A 13161-nucleotide genomic window follows, 5' to 3' on the forward strand; every position below is an offset into this window, starting at 1 on the left:
CTGTGTGTAATGTGTGCAATGTACAGTACATGCTGAAGACCTTGCCATGTTTTCCTTCTTGTGGCACAAATGAGACATTAAAAAAAGACTATCCATCACATTTCACTTAAAATCCCCAAAACTTGAAGTAACCCTCTTCTTATTTTACGTTCTACTGAAACAAAATATCACTTATAGACTAATACTCAAACATTTTATTTTCCATTAACACTCTTTTCACTTCTTTCTTTAAATAAACACACAAACAAACTGGACGTTTCCAAATGACACCTACTTTTAATCACTTAACTTTAAAACATTAAATACATACAAAAATTAAAGTGCTTCACTATCAAAAGCGTACAGCTAAGGTTTGATACTGCTGTATTGTACAGTAACATGATATCCTATATAGGTAAATTAGGGTAATGGAAAAACTTCTATCTCACCTTATAGGAAATTAAAGGATAAGTAGAGAGATATTTTTCTTATTGTCAAGAAATACCAGGAAAAGACCATAACCAACAGTGAATTGATTCAACAAGTCTGTGTATCCAAAGCCTAATATTGCTCATTTCTCTGTACAATAGAGCTCCATTCAGACACAGTTAGCAACTAGCTGATGAACATAGAAGCGCATTCAGCAGCTAAGAGCCAGATAGTTCCCAAACAAGTTGGTAGAGACTAAAAAGTTAAAAGTAAGTTAATAAAAGAGAGTTAATATTGGACTTTTGTTCACAACTGTTTGCTGTAACTTCATCATATCAACTTAAAAAGTGGTGATATGTAAATGTTGTGATCACAACTTGCTTCTGCTGCCCCCAAGTGGCCAAAAAACATGTTATCACAGGTTTAAGTAATGTTTGCCAAAAAAACTACAGTGTCTCGCTGTTTAAGGAAGCTTTTACGCCACGGTAGGAAAGTCGGAAAGTATTGAGAAATAGACAAATGTAGTGTTGGCTGGTTGGTTTCTTGACAAGAAAAACATAGAATATCACAAGCTTCATCCTTTAAGATGGACCTTAATTACACGCTAAGTTTTAATACAGCAAGTTTGACTTCATGGTTATTTACTCTGCTTGTAAACTTTCTCTCCAACTAAAACAGAGTGGCAAGGTTTTGACTTGATATACTTACAAAAGACAGCTTTATATACAGCTTAAAGCTATGCTATATAATAAACTCAATTTTATTTACACAAAAACACTTTCCAGAACCTTATGTACTTTGTTCGAAAACCCTATTTACAACCGAGCACCTAAACTGTTTCTGTGGAAACCTGGTCTCCCAGGGCATTCAGACCACGTTCAGTGGTTTACAGTCTGGTCCATCAGAGTCGACTCAGCCAGCGTACAGGACTGTGGCCGGCCAACTGGAAAAGCAAGCAGGCACTGCTGTACCTGCAGCATGGGAGCGTCACGTCTTGTAGTGCGCAAGGAGGAATTTAGGAGGTTTAAGCAGGGCTCAGCCTGTGCCACACAGACACCACTTTCTCTGGGTGAGCCATGGTGTCCTTCCACTGCTCCACTGCCTCTCCGACAGGGCTGTCAAATCCCAGCTGAACCTGTTAGAAACATTGGGAAGACGATAATTCCTCAGCTTGTTGCATTTAATCTCCAGTCATATTCAAACCTTTTCTTTAGTTTACTTAAGAAGTACTTTATGTTTTGAGAAGGAAAAACATCTTGAGATAATGAGATACTTTTGGGTGCATTAGCGGAAGAAAACTGGCATATGAAGAATTCATTTACCAAAAAAATGTGTTGAAAGCTCAGGAACAATTACTAAATGGAACTGTTTCCTTCATCATATCAGTAGTAATGACAGCTCCACTATAAGTGAAGCCTATACTGTGAAATATTACAACAATAAATACTAAAAATGTATTTAAAAAATTGCTCTAGCACATTATAATTAAAAGAAAAGTCTGGGTTATTATTTCTTTATGAAAAACAACTCACTTGTCCGAGACACTGTTTCCTCCTGACCGAGCTCCGGCTGTAGAGTTTGACCGACAGCGAGCAGGCATGATCTAACGCAGAGAGGAGGAAGTGGAAGGTCTCCGTCCACTGACACTGGCCCCCCGAGGCCTTCAGCACGCGGGTCTTCTTCTTCATCACCACCCGCCCCAACTGGTGCATCTCCACTTTGACAAAAAATGCTTCAGAGGGGAGAGAGAAAGTTGTGGAAATAACAGTATGGTTACTCACATGAGCCACACGGGACTGGAGTTCACACTAGACCATTTCAGTGACACCTACCTTGGGTGAGTGGTGAGGAGGCTGCTGGGAGGTTTTGGGCGGCGAGGACTTGGAGCTGGATGCGTCCGTTGACTGGCTGAAAGCAGGTGGTGAGATGCAGCTCAGAGTGACACACCTGAAAGAGGATGATCAATTATATTTTAATACTTAGACATTTAATAGTGAATTTTAGAGCAATAATCTTTGAATTTCTCTCTCATAATGGATAATGGATGCAATCATGTATCCAAATTCAAAAAGATTTTACAGTTTTATGGATGTTTGTTATAGTGCTGGCTCTGCAAAACATCCTGAAAGACACGTCAGAAGATTATAAAGGGAAGCAGCCTGACAAAATAACCTACAGCTACAGTAATGAATGAAGATCACATTTTTGTGCATCCACTGATTAAGAAAGGAAATTTTGTTTTCTGGACTTCTAAGTGGCTACTGAGCACCAAAGACACTACCAGCATCAAGTAAACATGTCCAAGAAGGATCAACCACCATCAAGCTTCATCTAAACTGGGCCAGCACTGTAGCAGTTAGAGTCTCTCAGAGTTTGATATTTTTACCTTTTAGCGTCGTTCTCTCAGAGCAATCAGTGTAAGCTGTTAGGACAGCTGTTTGGTGTCAGTTGAAGCTACATTTTGAAGCTAAGTTTGTGACTTTAAAACTACAACATATTGACCTTTAAATACAGCGCTTGTGTTTTTCAAATTTTTCTATGTTCGTCCAACTTGGGGTAGTGATGTCTGAGATATTACATTGGACTTTAAAAGGGGGGTAATTACTGCAACTTCTCGATTAGTGGTCCACTGATATGTGTTTTTCTGTAGCTGATATTTAGAGAGCAGGGCGACCAATTGGTCTATATATAACGCTGATACCAAAACAAAGGAAAGTCATTTGTATTTCCATTATTATATGCACATTACAATCTAATATACCTGCTTAACTTAGCCAGTAACATGCTCTTTTATTTGGGGACTTTTGTAAATTAATAAAAAAGAAAAATACACTGGGTCATTCTATAGATTTCAGGATATGACTGATAGTGAAGTGAGAGTGGGAAACAGTAAACTGCATTATTTTATACATTATAAAATTATAATAAGCAAATGTAAGGAAGCTGACACGCTAAACAAGCTGTTACGTATGAGGTGTGTTAAAAAATGTTGTTAGCATTATCATTGTGAGCATGTTAGCATACTGACGCATACCATTAGTACGGCTGTAGACTCTTGTTATATGATTCATTTTAGACTGCCATCTGTCCTGCTTCTTTTCAAATTGTTGCTGATTTTTTTCTTGTTCGAGCCTTTCACAAATTCAGCCGTCTTGATCTTTAAGAGCCTCTACCGATGGACAGTGATTTGGACAATTTTTGCCTTTTGTGTCCACCAGATGGGTAAATTCACTGACTGTATCAAATTGTCCCTCTGACATCCTAATGATGATTCACTGTCTGATCCCTTAAGTGCAGAAACACTTCACATTTTACTGTCACTGGCCAGACATGCACCCATTTATCAACAAAACCACTCACTGTTGTTGAAATGGTTTGAGGTTTGACCTACTTTCTGTGTCTTACATTTCCAGAATCCGCACTCTTGTTTCTTCTCTGAAATAAAAGCCTGTTTCCCAATTTCCCTCAATAATGAATCTCCTTTCTCTTATTCCTGTGATTATGCAACAACATGAAGTCTGACTCAACGTCAATATTACCCTGTTAAGGCCATTGCCAGTGGGGTACAATGCATCATAGGGACAGTTTTATAAGGCACACGCAGTGCTTTGTTCTTATTTGCCATGCATGTACAAAGGGGTGATAAAAGACAGCAGCCAACAGAGGAAATGGCAGAGAATAAGTTGTAAAAGTCTGGGATATTCACACACTGCAGGTTTTTCCTCTTGGCTACAACAGCTGGAGAGTGGGTAAAACAGTATCAGCTAATTGCTGCAACTTAGACTATATCAGGTCCATTGGTGAGCAGCCAGTATGAACATCGAATACCAAACTCAGCACTGATTATTTGGACTAGATGACTCAAACTTTGTGACTCAGCAAATGTCAATCACTATTTGTCCCTCTGCCTTTCTTTTCTTAGCTTTAGTTGCCATGTTGCCATAATCTAATATCAAAAATAAATTTTCTAGATCTGTACTAAACAGGGTAAAACAAAAGGCCATACCAAGCAATTTAAAGCCACTATGTGTGTATTTTAAGCCATGATAGGCGCATGATGGCAGTCAGTTGGTCCACCACTCTGGTGTAGACTGAAATATGTCAACAAAGATGGTTTCCATGAAAGTCTGTGCAAACATTCATGGTCCCCAGAACATGAACCATGTGGACTTTGATGATCCCCTGAGTTTTCCTCTAGCGTCTCGTGAGGTCCACATTTGTCGTTTTGGTAAAATATCTCTATGATATAACTATTGGATTGTCATGGTACAGACATTCATATGCCCCTCAGGATGAATTGTAATCACTTTGCTGATGAGAGTATTACTGTCAGTCTCCTCTGTACTTTGGGTTTTGTTCTAATTAAGTAACGCCTTATTTTCACTGCATGGAACGACTCGGCTCGACTGAACTTGCTAGGAAGCGTTTTTTTCTTGGTTTTCTATTGGCAGAAGTTGTGGATATTACCTGCTCCCTTTTTGTTATCAACTCAGTCGGGGTTCCAAGAGAACTGGGTCGATAGGTGGAGTTAAAACACTGCAGACCCCCGATTGGTCAGAGAGAATAGTTACTAATCGTCACTTGTGCAACACGGGACATCTTGCACTGCATCCAGTCTAATGTTGAAAACAGAAGTTTCACACAGATAGACAAAGATTCCCAGCTACATGGAAGGAGGTACTATTTGCAGTGGAAAACCGTTAAAATTGTATCTAAGGACGTTCTTAAGGATAAATACATGGAATTATTCTGAAATCTGACCTGGAGGTAAAGTGGTTAAAGGTTGATGATATATAAAAAAATCCCTTCCATGAGATTTGTCTGGTTTGAGATAATAATTGTTATTCCTGGTGATCTGTGATCTTTTAAATGTTCTTAAACTGTGTTACTATTTGAAAAACCAGTGAGAGACAATGTAATGGAAACAAAAACAGGACACCAGACTTAAGACCAAAAACAGATTCCAGTGCCACAAGCCTGACTCATAACAAGGGAACACTCACAGAGGACTTGGAGGGAGGGTTGAAGTCGAGCCAGTGCTCTGTCTCCTGAGGACCGAGCTGTCGTAGGGAGAGCACGCACTCCGCCGCCGTACGTTTCCTGGGGTTGTGTGTTTGCAGCCGCAACACCAGAGCACTGCAGCGCAACTGCTGGAGACGCAGCGCAAATACAAAGGTCTCCATGAAGGACACGTCCTAAAGAGAAAAAGGAGCAGACAATAAAGTCATTCAGAAACAATAAATCCATTTGATGCTAACTGGAACAACGCTGCAAAGTTTTTCTCCCTCAAAAAAAGGTACATAGCATCTGAAGAAAGGAAAAGAGCCAAATGAAAACCACCTTTTTATTCATAAACCTTCTCTTAAAACCTGAGTTACAACTTTATTTGTGACCATAAACATAAAAATAACTTTAATTTCTGCATTTCATCTGTTTTTAGACAGCGGTCCTCTGCATTACCTGACAGTACTCCTTAATCGAGCTCTTGAACTGTATCGGTTTGGGGATGGTGATGATCCCTTTAAATCCAATCTTTTGTTGCTCCACTCCATCCAGAGGAACGTTGAGGTCTGAACACTGATAACGAAAGAGGAAAAAGAACATTTTAGTCGGGGCAGGTCAAATCTATTTATAGGCTCAAGTGATCTTAAGCAAACAGGTTTGGGGCAAACTGCTCTACTTATCAAAAAGGACACAAATACAAATCTGTGGATATGAGAATTATGTGAGTATTATTTTTATTGTTTTTAATATTTTCAGAAACAACAGGCTGCTTTCATTTGATGTGCTCTTTTTCTTTTGTAAAACCTTTATTCATGCAGGACATGCTTCATTAATGCTCCAGGAAAGACATTTGACATAATGTCACACAACAAGGGCATTTGTTCAATGTTCAAAAGTCCCACTGGATAGGTCAAGTGCTGCACTAAACCCAAATGAACCCTAACCAAAACCTTAATCTTGGGTGGGAAAGAGGTCCCACTTTTTTATTTTTGACCCAGTTCCTTGAGAAGACGTCTCTTAAAGTCTTAAAACTGTAAACAAATATTTAGCACACACACAGTGGGTGTCGCCTTTTGCGTGAATGCACTCTTCCTCAGATGCACGTATCACTGTGCTTTAGCATCAATGGGGACAGTTCTGTTCCTTAAAAAAAAATAACCTTTTCCTGCCTGAGTGTCTGAGCCAAAGTTAATAGAGCACTGAGAGGAGCTAATAGAGACCTGTGTTCTGGACACACAGAGGGTCCATTGACAAATGCTGTAGAAGAGCACAATGGAGCTTTTTGTGTCCTCATGCTGCCCTTTTTCCTCGCAGCATGTAACCTTACCTGGACCAGAGTGATCCACACCTGCTCCACAGCCTCCTGGTAGCTCACTCGGACGCACACCTTCCCCAACTCGCGCTCGTCCCCAGACAGGTTGATGGAGTCTGTAACATTTGAATGAGACGAAAGCAGCGCAACAGGAACAAATTATTAGATGTAATGTTATAATTTAGATATGAGCTATATTAAGTTTTTGTTTGAATGTTAAAAGCTGATATAGATGGAAATGTATACGCTTTTGTACCAAATTTAATGTATAATCTAAGATTTCATCTTTCTGGATTGTTTATGAATACAACAGTATTCATGGTCCTCACAAAACACAGCATTATTGTTGCATAGTATAAAAAAAGCAAAATTAATAGAGGTGGCCATTTGTCATGGCAGTTCATGACTTAATTGAAAAAGTTGTAACATAAGTTGCAATTGAAAGAAAAAACAGCAACCAAAAGGAAAAACAACTTTATCTTTATACAAATAATTTATCTCTTATTATAACAAAGCAGCCTCTCTTCATGGAATAATACAATCTTTATGTAAGAAGGCTTATCTCTGAAGCTCAATTGTGGACTGTAGTGAAAACATTTGGAAGTGATTACTATGTCTGCCCTTTCATGGTTGCACAATGCAGAGTGATCGTAATCAGACTGAAGTCATGACCCCTTGGGTCTTTGTGTTTTCTTTTTTTTTCTTCACCAGAAGATGACGGTGGTAGACAGAGCTCCACCCAAACATGAAGTTTAAAAGGGAAAATGCTTGTAGATAGAGGTAAATCTGTGTTTAAGTTACCCAGGCTGCTTTCGATGGAGCCTATCATGGAGGATGTGCTGCTGAGGACGCTGGAGACGGAGTCGAAGCGCTGCAGGCGAATCCAAAACACATACAGATAGTCAGAAGAGCACGAAAGGTTCATTATCCTATAAACTTTATAATTTAACAACAGTCAGCAGCCACTTTTATGAGGCTGTACATAGGTGCGGGTATAATGTTTACCATGTTCAGTATCTTAAACAATTCCCATTAAACACAAAGTACAGCTGAGGCTAATAAGAGTGTCATTAGTTTGGCAGGTATGCAGTCATAAACCAAAATACTGTCAGGGGATCAAAGATATTACAGTTCATCCTCTGAGGACCATGAATGCTTGAACCTGAATTTCAGGTCATTAGGATTTATCATCTGGGGACAGTTGTTGAGATACTGACCAACGTAGCTTTGAGATTGTAGGAATGACAATGAAAATCACTTCACATCCTCTTCTTTAACTTTAAAAACACCACCTCTCACTGGTTCTTATTGCTTTACTTGCACTTTTCATTTTACATCTTCATTCAGTAAACTCTGGTTTACTGCTATTAGATATATTGCCAAGGTGCGCCTTACTTTTATTACTGTTTGCTCATAGTGTTGCCAGGCTAAACATTTGAACTAACTGAAACGTAATTTAAAAAACCACTGCATGTTGCTGTGGCTAATAGACACATCAACAGAAAGTGAATGTAAATGTATCCGTGTTGATTCACAACATTCAAAACAGTGCTCTGTCATTTATGTGATATACTGTAATGTTTTTTGAGGTTTTGGGCGAGACATTAAATCGATTGTTTGTAACACAGCTATTCGTGTTAAGTTATAAGAGCAGTTGACAGGTATACTATACCACATCCTTAACAGAACAAAGAAATACGCCCCAAATTGCTCATTGTTTTCCACCATATTGTATTAGTGATTAAATACCACTTAGTCGCAGACAATCTACAGCTGAATCATACATAGCAAACAAAAATACATTCAGGGACGGCTGCCAGACTGGAGGAGTAAGTGCTGAACTTTATCATCACTTTCAAATTAAGTTCCATAAAACCTTTTAGATCCACTTCAAAAGGACTCACATGATTATCTCCATCATCAACTTTCTATTATAAATAGATGATCTCTGAGGGTGTTTTGACTTTTTTGTTATTTTAAAGATGCAAAGAAGTTATATGGCGTCCCAAATTGGACATAAAGTAGTTAGTAAAGTGTGACTAGATAGAGTGAAATGGCCAAGACACAGATCTCAGTGAGGCACTTCTCCTGTTTATTAAAGTTATATATAATTACAGTGAGTGTAAAAAGACATATACAGGCTTTTTTATAAATGTTTTCCTGTTTTCAATCAACTGAATAAAAACTTTTAATTAAGTTATTTAGTTATACTTATAGTTGGACATTTTGATAAATAAATGTATTAATTTTCTTAGCATTAGTTGAAAATATCAATACCACTCTCATAAATCTCTGTTCAATATTGGGCAACAGCCAGCAGCTGGTTAGCTTAGCCTGGCATAAAGACTGGAAACAGGGGGGAAACAGCTAGCCTGGCTCTGTCCAAAGGTAACAAAATCCGCCTCCAAGGCTCACAAATGAACAAATTATATCTCATTTGTTCAAGACATACAAAAAACAAAAGGTGTCAAAATGAGAAATTGTGTTTTTACAAAGAATTTAGTGCTGGAGTATTAGTGGAGACGGTCTGGAAGGTCTCCAGGAAATAGTCAGATATATAACCCACGGTAAAACCACAACATGTCATTTTTACACTTTGTTGTTGTTTTTTTTAACAAATGAGATATAATATGTTTAATAGGGAGCTTTAGAGATGCTAGTATTCAGATTTTGTTACATTTGGACAGAGCCAGGCTAGCATGGGGAACCTGTTTAACTTTTTTTTTTACGTACTATGAGTGAAATCGTGTATATTTTTTTTCCAGTGCCTCCATATTTGTAGAATGTGTTGTTTTATCAGAAGTGGCACAATTTCTGAAATATTTCTGCTGTCAGTAAACATGATATCTGAATGGCAAGTATGTTTTTGAGACTTTTAAACACAGTTAAGTTTAACAGTGTAGATTAGCTGCACCCATCCAGCAGCTCACCTGCTCCTTATAATAAACTCTTCAGGATATAATGACCACCTCACTTTACCCCCTTAAATTAAAATACCAGCCTGTGAGACTTTGCAATGTTGCACTATGCTGCTGAGGATAGTGGAAACTGTAAAACTATATTTAGTCAAGGTTGACACAGGGTGAGAAACGATGTGTGAATACAGATTAGATAGAGAGCGATCTCACCTGCATGTGATTCGTAGAGCTGGACAGATCAAACATGGAGCTGCTCAGTCGCTGCTCGACGGCCGGCTTCAGAATCCAACCTAGAGCCAAAACATCAAACAGATACATAGATTATTTCTTATCCCTTTATTTACAACACTTATGTCTCTACAACTGCAGATAAACTGAAAATTGGGGCAAACTGTTGAATAGGTGTTACATAATAATGAATATGCACACTGTGTTTGGCTGTAACACAAACTTCTAATTTCTTTTTTAGCACCTTAAACATATACAAAAGTAAGAAATCCAAACATTGTGAGATATAAATGTACAAATGATTGATTTCTGATTGGCATACAGTCAGAGATCTTTGATATGGTTTACTTCTGCGTCTGCTACCTGGACTTTGGGGACCGCCGTTTTTGTTCTTAAGTGTGTTGCGGCGTGTCGAGCCGGGTGACACGAACTCCGCCATCTGACCCTGATGGAAGCTGGACTCGGGGCTGTAGGTGAAGTGACTGGAGCCCAGCAGCTCTGCTTTCCTCTCTGCATACGTGCACCGGGCTGAACCTGCAGACAGAAAGCAGAGTTGGAGGTCAGCTTACATCCATTTGACCAAATTATTCTTTTCAGTCAGTAAACTGAAGGACCACAGCTATTCATTAAGAACCAGGATATCCTGGTACTTGTCTCCTGTGTAATCAAATATCCGGCCGTACCTCGGTAACCTCTGAGCTGATTTTAATGAAACTTAGACACATGATGCAATTGGCTCTGTGAGTCCACAGTGAGGGTTGAGCTTGTTAGGGTGGAGTAATATGTGTCAGTCGACCTAACCCTATATTGAGGCGAGATTACATGTGTTATTCCACCCTAGTTAAACTCTATCTCTGGGCTGACTGACCTATTATAAAGTGTGTCATAATTTCAAGCTCTAAAAAAGCCAAAATTCTTCAACTGTAAAATGACCTGATGGAGACGCTGTTGCAGTCAAAATATATCGCCCAAGACCAATCAAACCTTTGTCTCGTCAAACTAATAGACAACTAAAAGTTCAGATATCAATTACATGTTGTGTATATAGTGTGGTTAGAGACACTGTGATGATGGGACTGGCATTATTTACCAACCCAACCTTTAAATCAACACTAACAGCAGATTAATACATTGTTGGAGTTCATTTGCACATGACAGTGTAAATGACTTTAGTCCCTCAAGATACTGAGCATCTTCCAGTGCAAACAAAGGGAGAACAGCCAGCTGATGTCATTCTTCATTAGGTACATACTCTGAAGCCCAGACTGCAAATTGGGGTATCGGGAGCCTCTGGGTTGGATGTAAGAGGCCTTGAAGGTCGGCAGGACAAACGGCACCTCTCTGCCATCCGGGGGCAGCTTGGATAGTAGGTAATCTTCTGTGACCCCCCTTTTCCCTTCATCTAGCTCCCGTCCTAATGCTGCTGCCTTGTTCGGAGGCATCTTCAGTGTGATCACTTGAAAGCAGAAGAAATCACTCAATCAGAAACAAAACACTCTGTCAAAGCTGTCTGATACGCAGCTGTGCAAGACATCAGTTTACCTTGGGTCTCCTGCTCCTTTCCTTTCTTCTTCATGAATGTCTTGCAGCAGTCTTTGAGGCACTCCATGGCTGCAACTGGAAATATTTCAATGTTAAGAGACTAAGTGGAAGTTATAGTTTAAACAGTAAACAGTGATACCACCAGGCCTGGAACAAGCCTTTCTGGGGACCTAATCAGAAGGTGATAACACTCCAAATACCCAAATTTGTTATTGTGCCCACCAGGTTTGGCATTAATTAAAATAAAATTCTTGTTATAGTGCAGCCCTATCAATCCCAAACTTTGGCATAGTGCCCAGATACCGTGTTGTGATCCCAAATTTTAATTCCACAAAAAACAATGTTTGGTTTTGCACCCCAACATTTTTTTTCCAATTTGGGGGAAAATGTGTCAATTGTTATGGTCCCAAGATTCCCAGATTTGTTGATATAATCCCACAATTATATAGATTGATAGATTGATAGATAGATATGTTCCGTTTATCCCAAACCCCAAAGCGAGAGTGAACCCCAAATTTGGTAAAGAGCCCCAAGATGTGTGATCCAAAAATGTGATGTAATGCATCGACACTGGCACAATTTGCTTTGCAAAAACATATAATCTTAAAATGTATTATTGTTACCATAAATCCCAAAGTTTGTGATTTGATGTAATGCCCAAATGCGCCCAACTCCTCCAAAATCGGTGCAATGACCCCAAAATTATAATCCCCGAATTATTTCCCTGCAGATTATTGCAATTATTTTATAATATATAATATAATATAATCTCAAACCCCTAATTTCACTCTCATGGCTGCTAAATTATGACAAAAAGAAGAAATGAGTACACTTTCAGTGAGTTTGTGGACCTCCTGGAGGATCGATTAACACTCAGCTGCAATCACAAAGTGAAGCGCATAAATCATTTCATCAGCCCGGAACCAACTACTCCACAAACAGCGCGCTGTGCTGCGGGCGTATGGAGGAATTTGCGTCGGTGTCACCTTGCTACATAAACATTACACAGCAATTAATCAACTATTACCTGGAATTACAAAAACCAGCAAACATGGAAACTTACCTATGAGATGTTTTCAGTGAAAGAGGATAAACTTTGTGCATCCAGCGGTGCAGTTCACCCTCATGGGCCGGAGGAGGGAAATGCCAGTAAGCTCAGGTTTGTGGTGTCTACTTTAGTTACAGCTCTCTCTCTCTCTCTCTCTCACTCTCTCTTTCTCTTTCTCTCCTTCACCCTCCTCCCCCCTTTTCTGACTCTCTAATTCCCGGACTGACTCAGTGCGTATTTGCGCTTCCTTCCCCGAACAGAGCACCACTTTCTGTTTGGGTGTTTTTTTTTTTTTTTACCACTGTCCAAATATTAATCCACCATACAGGAACAGTACGCCATTATTTATTTAATTAATTACGGGACTCACTGACAGCTCCAACCAAGTCATATTCCCACATTTTATTAGTTTGCCAAAATACCCCAAAATTAGTTACCTGATAATATAATCCTGAATTGTAGTGCTCAATGTCAAAAACTGGTAGGGTGCCCCAAAAATGTGTGCACCCAATTCCTCCAAATCTGCTGTATTGCCCCCAAAGATTGCCATCTATTATAGTCCCATTTGTTAATATAGAAGCCCAAACATGTGTTAATTGATCCATATGTTATTACAGTGCTCCCCTAGTGCCTCAGTTTGGTAGTGCTAAAAATGAGCTGCTTAGAATATAATAAAATCTGCAAAGTTGTTACAGTACCCA

The 13161-nt window shown here is 39.2% G+C and overlaps 1 protein-coding gene across 1 annotated transcript; it reads right to left on the reverse strand.

Annotated features, from left to right (window-relative positions):
- Positions 1-271: 271 nt before the first annotated feature.
- Positions 272-13155, reverse strand: LOC118337047 (tandem C2 domains nuclear protein). Its single transcript, XM_035673863.1, has 12 exons — positions 12476-13155; positions 11413-11487; positions 11123-11326; positions 10234-10404; positions 9853-9932; positions 7526-7595; positions 6740-6840; positions 5869-5985; positions 5412-5603; positions 2241-2355; positions 1941-2140; positions 272-1543 (listed from the first exon to the last, which is right to left on the reverse strand). The coding sequence occupies exons 2-12, from the start codon at positions 11477-11479 to the stop codon at positions 1433-1435; spliced, it is 1428 nt and encodes a 475-aa protein (XP_035529756.1). The 5' UTR covers positions 11480-11487; positions 12476-13155; the 3' UTR covers positions 272-1432.
- Between the last annotated feature and the right edge of the window lie 6 nt (positions 13156-13161).

This window comes from Morone saxatilis, unplaced genomic scaffold (genome assembly GCF_004916995.1).
Source record: "Morone saxatilis isolate NCDOM2014 unplaced genomic scaffold, NCSU_SB_2.0 Contig3, whole genome shotgun sequence".
Classification (NCBI taxonomy): domain Eukaryota; kingdom Metazoa; phylum Chordata; class Actinopteri; family Moronidae; genus Morone; species Morone saxatilis.

Coding starts and splice junctions, on each gene's coding strand:
- LOC118337047 (XM_035673863.1), bottom strand. CDS start 11,479: ATGGAGTGCCTCAAAGACTGCTGCAAGACATTCATGAAGAAGAAAGGA. Junction 5,604..5,868: donor CGATTAAGGAGTACTGTCAG/GTAATGCAGAGG, acceptor TTTTCTCTTTAG/GACGTGTCCTTCATGGAGAC. Junction 2,356..5,411: donor ACCCTCCCTCCAAGTCCTCT/GTGAGTGTTCCC, acceptor ATCCTCTTTCAG/GTGTGTCACTCTGAGCTGCA.